The sequence below is a fragment of the Aegilops tauschii genome, chromosome 5 (genome assembly GCF_002575655.3).
Source record: "Aegilops tauschii subsp. strangulata cultivar AL8/78 chromosome 5, Aet v6.0, whole genome shotgun sequence".
NCBI classification, from domain to species: domain Eukaryota; kingdom Viridiplantae; phylum Streptophyta; class Magnoliopsida; order Poales; family Poaceae; genus Aegilops; species Aegilops tauschii.
This window is the reverse complement of record NC_053039.3, coordinates 581,473,473-581,486,570: the sequence shown is the minus strand read 5'-3', so window position 1 is coordinate 581,486,570 and position 13,098 is coordinate 581,473,473. Positions and strand designations below refer to the sequence as shown.

At 40.8% G+C, this 13,098-nt stretch overlaps 1 protein-coding gene across 1 annotated transcript; it reads right to left on the bottom strand.

Annotated features, from left to right (window-relative positions):
• Positions 1-1,176: 1,176 nt before the first annotated feature.
• LOC109771141 (uncharacterized) lies at positions 1,177-3,514 on the bottom strand. The gene has a single exon (XM_020329845.4). The coding sequence runs from the start codon at positions 3,380-3,382 to the stop codon at positions 1,724-1,726; it is 1,659 nt and encodes a 552-aa protein (XP_020185434.1). The 5' UTR covers positions 3,383-3,514; the 3' UTR covers positions 1,177-1,723.
• Positions 3,515-13,098: the final 9,584 nt, after the last annotated feature.

Sequence of the window (13,098 nt, the reverse complement as noted above, 5' to 3'; positions counted from 1 at the left end):
AGCTTAACTAGTGTGGCTCGGGCATTTCATCGAACACCTCATGTGCATAGGAGGTGAGCTAGAGCACCCAATGCCCTCCCCCTCGCCGGCCAGCAAAAAACAGAGCACTGTGGAGTGCTCTGCTCACCGGCGATGGGGTATATATATATAGGCAACTCATTTGTCTCGGTTCGTGGATGGAACCGGGACTAAAGGCCCTCCTCCTTTACCGGTTCCTGCCACGAACCGGGACCAATGGTTGTGGGCAAGGAGCGAGGCCCATTGGTCCCGGTTCGTGCCAAGAACCGGGAAAAATGGGCCCAGACGAACCGGGACCAATGCCCACGAGGCCCCTGCCGGCCCCCTGGGCTCTCGAACCGGGACAAATGCCTCCATTGGTCCCAGTTCGTGGCAGAACCGGGACTAATGGGCTGGCCAGGCCCGAACGAAAGCCCCTTTTTCTACTAGTGATACCTGTTACTAATCAGGAACATGCACCTGTTAAAACTCCCAAAGAAAACTGTCGAAATTCGGAGCAAAACGATGCAAAAAACATGCACCTGTTAGGATAAACATGTACAACTGAATATGTGAGATAAACATTTTTTTTGCCTAGTCTTTTGGGATAAGCTCTATCTCTCCAAACCTCCCTGTAATCTCTCTAAACGTTGTAATCACACATATATAATCAACACGAAGACATGCGGCTCATCTATGCTTTTGTGTGTGTAGAGGGGGGGGGGAGGGGGCTCATCTATGTTACATTGATGACTAGAAACACTTATAATCCCATTCACTCGTTCGAAATCCAAGGCTATGCGGGAGTCCGCCGGAAATAGCCCTGAAAATAGATTTCACGTTAAAAAAATGATTTTTCATGAAATCGAAAAAAGGTGAATGTCCACGTGTCATCCTATGGTTAGAAGAAAACTTAACTTAGGTCGAATTGAAAAACAGCCGACAGTCCCAAAGAAGAAAGGAAATGCATAGACAAGAAAAGGAAAATATGGGGGACCATGTTCAGAGCGGGCCAAATATAAGATTTAGACAGCAAGTAGGGTATATATGTCATGGTCATGTTGTTGTCTCCTATTCCTCCTTAACAAGGTGCAGAACTCACGGCTGGTTGGCAATCGATGCATACTTCAACTTGCTGACAAAGAAGTCAGGCAAGAGTGAGCTTTGATTTTTTTTTTTAAATGGTTGCATGCATCCATTTGATGCAGAGGCCACAGGCTAACCTCCTTTTCAAAAAAGAAGAAGAGAAAAACATGAGCTGCTTAATTAATTAATTTCCGCCATTGTATGGCTGGCTCTATCTTTACCGTTCCATATGAATATTTATACAAAACAAAAAAGATGGTGTTTGAGGATAGTTGTGAGTAGGAGATGAAACATATCATTTCCGAGATTTGCTTCTTGGACGAACGACACCAAGAAGGTTTGGATGGAATTTGGAGAGGACACCAATGTCGACCTCATGTAAATTAAATAGGAGTAGATGCACGTATATAAACTGTAAGTAACATACATACATACATAATATTTTGAGTTTGGGATGAATGAAATGGAAAAAAGTTGAATGTCATCGTATGATTGGAAAGAAAGGGGATTCCCAAAGAAGAAAGAAAATATAGAATTAAAAAGGAAAACATGCATGCATGCAGAATTAAGGACGTTCGTTCGGATCGATCACAGCAGGCCGGCCGGCCGAATATAATTAAGATGGATGCATGTTGACAGCCTATTCCGCCCGATCGAGCTTGCCTATCAACTCGCCCCCGTCCAGTATGCTGCCAAACATGGCGGCCTCAAACAGATAGTTCACCTGCCAGGCATGGTGGCTTGCATGGGCGACGAGCCAAACCATTTCGTCGATGAGGCCCTTGGAGAAGAGCTGGACCATTTGCAGGCGCGAGGATTCAATGAGGTGTTTCTCACGCTGCTCGTCCACCTCGCCCTTCCGGACGTACTCCAGCGGACCGGTGACAATGGACGACCAAAGGGCGGCCAGCAGGTGGTCTTGGTCTCCTTTTACTTTGAGGAAGCGCCGGACGTGGTCGCAGGTTTCTTCCCCATTGCAGGCATACTCAGCGTCAAGGGGCCTGCTGAAGCCGGTGGTATGAAAGTCGGTGTCGAAGACCTCGTCGAAGTCGGCCTCTCGCTGGGGCCGCGCCGGGGACTTGCGGGCCTTGGGCCATCCTAGGAGGGCACGGCGGAGGAACATGTGCCGGTCGTTGTGCAGGTGCCAAGTGTACAAGGTGATGCACATCCGGGCCACAGGCTCGTGCCACCTCTGAGTGTACATCCGAGCTCCCGTGGCAGCGTAGGCGTCGTAGATGGCCCGCAGCGCCGTCTCGCTCACCACGCCTGTGGCGGCGATGTCGGCCACGTTGAGGAACGAGTTCATGACCTCGGAGTTTACCAGGTCACTGCCCACATCGATGACATCGGTGCCGGGCGAGCTGAAGACGAGGTCGCTCGTGACGGCGCCGACATCGAAGCCCCGGGCTATGGCCTCAGCCCCCATGCCGAGGATGCTACTCTCGCACAGGGACATGACCTGGGCGGCGTGGCGGTCCATCTGCCCCGACCGGTCCTTGAGGAGCGTCCTGTGCGCCGCCTCCAATGCGATCTTGGCTCGGATGTAGGACGCGCCGATGGCGACGGCCTCGCGTCGCTGCTGGCCACCAGGGGTTCGTAGCGAGCGGGCGTCGGCGAGCCCGTCGCGCAGGAGGCGGCTGAAGGAGGGGAACACCTTGTGGTACCCGTGCTCGTAATAAAATGCCATGTCCACCACGTAGTTGGAGAAGAGGGTGCGCACGTCGGAGGCGCCAATCAGCAGGTTCGCCATGCCGCTACCAGATAGGGCGTTGGTTGTTGTCATCGCCTCAGGCCAGTCGGCGGCGCCCAGCAAGGCGAGAACCTGCGGCGTGGCTTGGACCAGCCCGGCGCCCTTAGTGGGCAACACGTTGCCGATTGCGTGCTGCGTGCTTTTCCACAGCGCCAGCTCCGGCGACAGTCGCAGTTGCACCACCCTGGGCCGTGCCGCGTCGCCTCCGCCATCACTGCTAATGCTAGCAAACATCTCCGCCAGCATGTCTTCCGCCTCGCGAGACAGCCTTCTCAGATCCGCCATGGCCCCCGCCCCCTTGCCGACCAAGGCCCTCGCCGCCGAGTAGCCCGTGTACAAGGGGAAGCCTCCATCTTGCCGCTTCGCCAGCCGGGCGCCCCAAAAATACGAAGGGATTGCAACTAGCCCGTTGCCGTTGCCGCCAGGGACAGTGTCCTTCTCCCTCACCACCTCAATGTCGAGTCCGTGGAGAGAGCAGCCACCCCAGGTTGGGGTTGGGGTGGGTGGTGCCTCCGCGTCGCCGCGACGAGTCCAAGCGAGACTCAACATTTTTATTTAGTACTGTATTAAGAAATGCAGGTAATGGACTTCTCGTGGTGTTTGCCAGCCTTGTGTAGTTGTGTATTCCCCAGCAGCTTATATAGCCATATCAACACAAGGCTGGCTTCCTCTCAGCAGTGGTTTTTGTACAAGCTTCAGCTTGTGGCACTAGCAAGCTAGAGAGACGCACGTTTTGATTGTTTTCTTCTTATTGTATCACTTTCTCGCCATATGACTAGAAAGTAACACGATTCCGCTCCAGGATTGCAGGCACGAGGAGGAGTTGCTTGTGTCCACCTCGCCCTTGTGGGCGTGCCGGCGAGTGACGAGGGACGGCCAGACATTCTTGCGGGTTTCCTTGTCGATCATCGTACTACTCAGGGTCCATGGTCCTGACGATGGGCAAAATGAGGGTCCTCTCCGTTCACACTAGCTCTATTAGTGGAATGAAGGATTTTATTTTTTGAAGTTTTTATTATTATCTTTTGATTTTTTCAAAACTGAAATGGCGAGGGGGGGGGGGTAGAGATTGAAAATTGCCCTATAGTCCCGGTTTGTGTCTCCAACCGGGACTATAGGTCAGACCCCTTTAGTCCCGGTTCATGGCACGAACCGGTACTAAAGGTTAGCCCTTTAGTACCGGTTTGTGCCACGAACCGGTACTAAAGGTGATCGTGGGGCCCCGGCCTGACGCCAGCCTGCCACCACCCCTTTAGTACCGGTTCGTGGCACGGACCGCTACTAAAGGTTCAACACGAACCGGCATTAATGCATAGCCGTTCGAACCGCCACTAATGATACCATTAGTACCAGGCCAAAATCAAACCGGGACTAATGTGTCTCACATTAGGTCCTTTTTCTACTGGTGGTAGCAAAAAACATATTACGTTACCAGAAACACATCTCTTCTCATTAATTGTTGTCACATAAGCAAACTTATATTGGGGTGTGTAATGTTAATATCTAAGCTATTCCCACTATAAGTAGTCTAACAGAGGTCCAATGGAACACCCAAATCGGAATCCAATTCCAAGTGGTGACCACGAGTGTCAGTATCACAAAAAACCTCGTTTTCCACCGAAACCTTTGTGCACGCACATAGAATGTCCGGATATACACGCAGGATTTTTGTTCGGAATTTTTCAACTTTTCAAAATGTGTATTTAGACAATGGGTGCATATGCACCTAGGAGCCATTGCAAAAGCACTTACACATGCAGCGATTCATCTCCTCTATTTTGTTAGCATTTTCCCTTGAGGATCTATTTCACCATGATCTTTGTGTTATTTTGTTTTAGGTTGTACATGATATTATCGCTTTGTTTGGCTGCTTTTGCGCGCAGTTGTTGGGTCCTTACAGCATCTCTAGCTGATCCTTTAAAACTGGTTAAGAGTAAAAAAATCCATTTTGGGGTCATAGACCGGACCTAGCCTAATCCATATCTGGTTTAACTCCTCAAAATGTTTACTCCTCGCGTAGCCCACCGCTCAATCGTAGGACAGCCAGCGGGCCATAGAAGGCCCATATGATGGACCTCGTCCACAAGAATTGAGCCCAGCGGTTGGTCAATACGGTTTGATGATTATTATTTTTCAAAATCAATGACTTTTTTTTTAAATTCATGAATTTTTTTATTTAAAAAAAGTACGCCTTTTTTCTAAAAAGTTCACCAAAAATTGAAAAAAAGTTTATTTGATTTTGAAAAAGGTTAATTAATTTTTTGAAAAAGATACTGAGGTTGAAAAGGTTTCGTCAATTTTGAAAAAAAAGTTCATCAGATTTGAAAAAACTTAGATTTGAAACAAAAATCATTAATTGTAAAATAAGTTCATCAGAAAATGAAAAAAAGTTGATTGATTTAGGAAAAGGTTCATTGAATTTTTTAAAAAAAAGTTAATTGATTTGAAAAGAAATCATAGAATTGAAAAAAGTTCACGCATTTAAGAAAAAATAAAAAATAAACATAAAACAAAAAATGAAAACATAAGGGGGCATTTTCCTAGACCTATAACTATAAGAAAAGAAGTTTGTACACACATGCATCTAGGTGTCGTCATGGTTAAGACAGTCAATCGCATGAAGAGATCGCTAGTTTGAACCCTGTCAGGGCATTTCCTATTCGACGCATGCGGCGCCCATTTCTTTGTTATGTGCAAACGAGCACACAATCCCCGCCGCTATGGGCCGGCTCGTTCTCCCTCTCTTTTGATACTAGATGATACCCCGCACGTTGTCGCGGGAACATTTTGCAACATATTTTAATGTGATTCGTTGTATGAAACATGAATATTTGAGGTAATAATATAAAAGGCTGAAAGTAAAAATACATATAATTTATTATGTTTGATTACTATATATTTGTAAAAAAAATATTAAATATATATAGCATTATAGATTGAAAATTCTCATATATGTTTGCATGTTGAGATGGGTCTTTTTTCCATGCATGTCATGATGAAGTGGAATGCTTGCATGTTGAGAGACATATGGTAGTGGGGGTGAGCCTTTTTTCATGCATGTTGTGCGATGATGTGGCATGCTTGCATGTTGAGAGAAATAGATAGAGGGGGCTAACTATTTAGATATAGAAGATAAAGGCAAAAACAGCACGTGAACCTCGTCCAAAATGTACGAGGCAACAACCACCGCGCCACCTCATTGCATGTGTTTAATAATAGGTTTTTGCTTCTTTTTTCCTTACTTTTTCCTTTTTGCTGGAATGGGTTGCTTTTGATTTTCTCTTGCTAAATGCATGAACAATTTTTTATTTTCGAAACATTTTCTTAAATTCATAAACTTTTTTCAATTTTGTGAACTTTTTTCGAATTGATAAACTTTTTTTCAAACCGAAGAACTTTTCACCAAAATTGATGAATTTTTTTTCCAAATTTAATGAACATTTTTCAAAATCTTTGATGATTTTTCAAATCCAATGAGATATTTTCCAAAAATGGTTGAACTTTCACATTTTATGAACTTTTTTCAAAATTGATGATTTTTTTCCAAATTGTCAACTTTTTGTCTATATTGGTGAACTTTTTTGCAAATTGATGAACTTCTTATAAATTTGTCGTTTTTCTATATTCTAAGTATTCTTTTCGAAATTTATGCTTTCTTTTTTAAAATAATATATACTGGGTACATAATATATGCTATGTACATCTCAAAAAAACATTCTCCCAAAAAAATGCTATGTGCAGTATTTCAATGGTTAAATAGTGAAGTTTCCTTGTATTAGACAACAAGTTTCAGCCGATCTAGTGTTTAGCAGTCACTTGACAGGTTCATTGTGTTTCTTTTTCCAGCATGTTGGTGGGCCGGCCCGCTAGGCACCGCGCGTGAGCACCGGTTTTGCTTAGCGGCGCTTAAAGCGCCAATTGGGAGCTCCCCCATGTCGGACCCAATACCGCATCTTTTAAGTTTTCATACACAGAAAAGAAAACACTAAATGGGCCAGCCCAGAGCTGAGACGGGTTGCGCGCCCGATTGCTAAAACAACTAGATCGGGCGCCTGAAGCGCCCACTAGGGTTCGCCCTGACTAGCCCACCTAGCATCGAGTTTGCTCTATCAGATTCGTACTTTATATTTTATTTCTGACCTTTCTCTGTTATAGTTATAAAGAAATATATTTTTTCTCTTTTCATCTGTCAAAAAATATTCACGCATTTTTCAAAAGATTTAATTTTAGAATAAATGACGAACATCAATATTAAAATGAAGTGACATTTTAAAATAGATAATGAAAATTCTTTTAATACATGTGATCATTTTCCAATACATGGTGACCTTTAAAAAAGTACATGATAACATTTTATAAAAACACGCTGAATTGGTTTTAATATCTTGACGAACATTTCTCAGAAATACGGTAAACATTTTCTAACAATACAGGTGAAAAAATTGCAATGCATGACAGATGTTTTATTCATACATGATAAACATTTGTTGCATACACGATGAACATTTTATAGATATCTGAAGAACATTTTTAGTACACCATAAACAACTTTTCATACACGGTAGTTATTTTTAATACACGATGAACATTTTTAAATAAATTCAAAACATATTGAATAAAATATGAAAAATGTACAATAAATAAACATATATTTATAAATGTTGAGCACGTTCTATTGTGTAGATATTTATAAATCGTCGGCGGTGTACTTGGGTAATTGGATACCCGGAAGCGTTTCAGAGTTACCGGAAGAGTTTCGGGGTTTATCGGGTAATACCATGAATTGATATATAGATGGAAAATGTCTCTAAAGATGCTAAATTAATAATAAAAGATTTTAATAATGATTGGTAGGCTTTTATAATTAATTAAATATCAACAAGCCAAAGAAATAAGAAAAAAACCGAGTGGTAGAGAGTTATTGGACCCACTTGGGGCGCCCGCCAAGTTAAATTGGAGGGGAACCCCCCCCCCCCCCCCCCCCCCCTCCTGTTGGCTGGCCAAAGGGGGTGGATTGCTTCCCATTGATTGGCGCCCCTCCCTCTCCTCGAATCTATATATACTAGAATTTTTGGCCCTTGGTAGATACAAGTTTTGGAGCCTCCTCTAGTTCTCTACTTATAGTTTTAGTTGATCCAATTATAGCTAGATCTAATCCTCTTTAGTCCTCGTAATTAGAAGTCCAGTGTGGTTCTATTCTTCTCCCGCTAATTCTCTGGCATTGATTATCCCTAGACGGTGAAGATCATACGCTTGCAGACTTTGGAGAGGCGTTGCTTTCGGTCTTCGGTTAGAGGGATCATTCGTGAACGGTTCAACGGACTTAATCGATGATATAGACCAATTCTTCTTCCGCTGCAACTCGTAGTCGGTAACGATCCGATCAAATCCTCTTATGCATCTTCAACAACATTGTCCATTTTTTCAACGGCCGACAATATTCTTGTGCATACAATGATTGCCGAAGACAACTCTCATTTCATATCTTCTCTATTTTCTACTCCAACTATGTCATACAAAATACTCCAACTTAATTTAGTATATCTAACCCTTCTATCTATGCCAAAAAAAGGACCCGATGATGAAGAAGGAAATTACACTAAACTAGGGCAATTCCTATTTGGCGCCTGCGGCGCCCGTATGTGCAAATGGGTTCACAATCCCCACCGATATGGGCTAGCCCGTTCTCCCTCTCATCTACTACCAATATAAAAGCACGAAGTGTGGAGATCCAAGACAACATCCTATCCGTCTATTACTCTCTTTACGGTCCAGATGCGTCACTAAAACGTGTTTGATCTAAAACCCATGTTTAGCCACGACCCCACGCCGCACTAACTAAAACCACCTTCCCCGTCGTCCTACTACAGAAAAACAAACCGCCACCCCGTACACCCACACATCTCTCCCGAAATACCTCACGGACGCCCTCCCTACCGTCCCAAGACGCCCTTGGGGCCTCACCGATCCTGCCAGGCTCCTCACCTCTCTTCCCTCCCTCCTCGTCGGACCTCCCCGCTACTCCTACGTTGTCCTCGCTGCACCGGCGCACTCTCCGTCACCTCCCCGAGAACGTGACCCAGACTGCCTTTGCCATCGAAACCACCACCTTATCCTTATGGGAGCCGTCGCCGGAGCCATGGCCGTGGGGGCGACTTTTGTCGTTGTTGCTGCCGCTTGGATCATTGACAAAATGTCACATCACTCTCCTGCAATTCTGATAAAAACAATTTGACTTAAAAAATATGCAAATTCGAGTTTGAGTTGATAGGGTATATATAATATATGAAACAAATAGAAAACAATTTCAGTTTTCCGAGAATGGAACATCCCAGTCCACGACAAGAAAAAAGGATAAGCTAAATTTCTTGCCTCGTAACAAGAGTCAGTGGCTTGCATTCTCCCAAATGCTTTATATCATTTGCTGAAATTCAATGGCTATGGTAATATAATTCTAGACTCCTTTTATTCCATATTGTTGATATCTATGCAATTGGAGCAACTAAATTCTTAAGTGTTTATTAGTACAAGTCTGATAAAAAACAGTTGTTGACCTTTTCCGAGTGCACCTTTGAAAGTACTGGTAGAAAGTTGTGCATCTGTGCCTGCCAAGCTGTAACAGTCAATGTTCACAGGCTGATATATTTTTTGATTATGTGATTTGATTGATCGCAACCCGACCAACGCAATGTATCCTCTACGGCTTGCACTTTATGTCCACATTTACTATAGTGATGGACTATCTAATACTCAGCAAAATGTCTACAAGAGTACAACTTTCGCTAAAAGCCTATTTTTATATTTATTTCTATTCTGGACATTCTTTTTATTTGTGTCCTCACTACATTCTTCCTTTCCAGGAAACAGGTATATATATTTTTTGACCATTCAAGGCGTATGTGCACACAGAAGCAGTTTTGCATGTATCTGAATCTTGCTGTCTGGTATTGTGTTGGGAAGCAAAATGTAAAAAAAGTACATCCAGATGGCGCATTATTTTGGTGGGTTTTCAGTTTCGATAGCTTATCATATGAATGCGAATATACGAGCCATATTTTCTATTGCATGGTGCCAGTCACATCTTGACTATCATAAAATGAAATTGATGCTTTTTGTCACATTTACAATGCATATTCTTATTTTTGTATATCTTTGTGCCAACAATAATTTTTTGAAGATTTTTGAGGACATGTTCCAGAGAGTATTAGCAGTTACAATTCAAACTCAGTGGAGAAGGTGACCACTTGCAATTCACATTATTATGTATTTAGTTTGCTCACTCTTTATCCCCTCTTGTTGATGGTATTGCTCGTATTATATTTTTGGCCAACATTGCAGGAATGATTTCCATCAAAGAAGATGTGTTATTCTTGTTTAAATCGGGAACATGTGACAATCTTTATTGTTATTTGAATGGGAACATTTTTCTATTAAGAATATCATTTTGTAAGGCCATCAAAGATGCACGTCAAAGGACCACGTCAAAGGGTTTTCAATTTCAATAGCTTATCATATGAATGCGAATATACAAGCCATATTTTCTATTGCATGGTGCCAGTCACATCTTGACTGAAATTGATGCTTTTTGTTACATTTACAATGCATATTCTTATTTTTGTATATCTTTGTGCTGACAATAATTTTTTGAAGATTTTTTAGGACATGTTGCAGAGAATATGAGCAGTTACAATTCAAACTTAGTGGAGACGGTTCCCACTTGCAATTCACATTATTATGTATTTGGTTTGCTCACTCTTTATCCCCTCTTACTTGTTGATGGTATTGCTCATATTATATTTTTGGCCAACATTGCAGGAATGATTTCCAACAAAGAAGATGTGTTATTCTTCTTTAAATCGGGAACATGTGACATTCTTTATTGTTATTTGAATGGGGACATTTTTCTGTTAAGAATATCATTTTGTAAGGCCATCAAAGATGCACGTCAAAGGAGTAAGGCCATGCCCTTTTGGCCGTCCAATGGAGAGCAACAAAGCGAAACCATTCCATGTCTGAATTTTTTCTTGCTTTAAAATACTCTGAGCTTTTGCTATATCGGTCAATACGTGCATTGCACGACATGATTACTATGAGTCTTTTTTTTTGAGAATTTACTATGAGTCTATTATGAATGGCATTTAGTGTCATTGTCGTACCTTTTATTGATTTTCGCTTATGGTAATAATGATAAAAAAAGTAGCATATTGTGATGTATCAAATATTATCATACTACAAGATAATTTTATATTTTTATACATGGTTATATTTTTATACATGGTTAAATATTTTTGATTGACTTAGACATATGGTCACTTGTTACATACATTTATTGATCTTTAATATTATTTGCACCTTCTTCATTTGTTCTTCTGAATTAGTTTTTCCTCCACCAAAAAAAGACTACTATTTACTGAAACATGTGTAGATAATTTTTGAAAAAAAAATAAAACATGTGTAGATAAAAAACTATGTAAAACTAGACAACTATTTTGATAATTATTTTGTGGCAATTAAGACGTGTGTTGCACATGCGAGTTTACTAGTTTGATATAAAGGGCAAAAAAAGCATGTGGACTGGGAATCAAACCAGGGATCCCTCATCAAATGTTCGAGGCAACAACCACCACGCCACCTCATCACATGTGTTTAATAATAGGTTTTCACTTCTTGTTTTCTTACCTTTTCCTCTATTTTTTTTTTCTGGAATGGGTTACTTTCTGTTTTTTTTTGGCTAAATTCATGAACATTTTTATTAATTCAGAAGCATTTTCTTAAATTCGTGAATTGTTTTCAATTTTGTGAATTTTTTTTCAAATCGATAATTTTTTTCAAACCCATGAACTTTTCTTCAAAATTGGTGAACTTTTTTTTATAAATTCAATGAAAATTTTCAAGACCAATAAACTTTTTTCAAATCCGATTAGCTACTTTCCCAAAACTGATGAAATTTTTTCACATTTTCTGAACTTTTTTCAAAATTGGATTTTTTTTTCCAATTTGTGAACTTTTTTTATATCGATGAACTTTTTTTCTAATCGTTGAAATTCTTTTAAAATTTGTCATTTTTCTATATTTTTAAGTATTCTTTTTGAAATTTAGGTTTTCTCTTTTAAAATAATACATACTGGGTAAATAATATATGCTATGTACATCTAAAAAATACATCTAAAAATGCTATGTGCAGTATTTACAGAGTTAGATAGTGTTGTTTCCTTGTATTAGACAACAAGTTGTGGCCAATCTAATGGTTAGCACGAAAGCGAGTCACTTGACAAGTTGTGGCCAATCTACAAATTTTTGCAGCATGTTGGTTGGCCGGCCCGCTAGGCACCACGCGTGAGTGCCGATTTCGGTTAGCGGCACTTAAAGCACCAATTAGGAGCCTCCCCCCCCCCCCCCCCCCCCCCCTATCGGACCAAATACCGCATCTTTTAAGTTTTTACACACAGAAAAGATCGGGCTCCTGAAGCGGCCAATAGGGTTCGCCCCGACTAGCCCACTTAGCATGGAGTTTGCTCTATCAGATTTGTACTTTGTTTCTTATTTCTGGCCTTTCTTTGATATAATTATAAAGAAATATTTTTTTCACTTTTGTCTGTCAAAAAATATTCATGTATTTTTCAAAAGATTTAATTTTAACAAAAACATGATGAATATCATTTTTAAAATGCAGTGAACATTTTAAATTAGACAATGAAGATTCTTTTAATACATGATGATCATTTTCCAATACATGATAACCTTTAAAAAATACATGATAACATTTTATAAAAACACGCTGTATTGTTTCTAAATCTTGATGCACATTTTTCAGAAATATGGTAAACATTTTTTAACTATACAGGTAAAAATAATTGCAATGCATGACAGATGTTTTCTTCATACATGATAAACATTTGTTACATACACGATGAACATTTTATAGATATCTGAAGAAAAGTTTAGTACACCATAAACAACTTTTCATACACAGTAGTTATTTTTAATACATGATGAACATTTTTAAATATATTTAAAACATATTGAATAAAATATGAAAAATGTACAATAAATGAACATGTATTTGTAAATGTTCAGCACGTTCTATTGTGCAGATATTCATAAATAGTCGGCAGTGTACTTGGATAATTGGATACCCTGAATCGTTCTATTGTCCAGCACATGCATTGTATCTTTCATAACTAGAGTATCCTGATCTTTCCCGCAAAAACAAAAACTAGTATATCCTGATCTAGACTTTCTTCGTTTCGCCTGCTACCTTATCT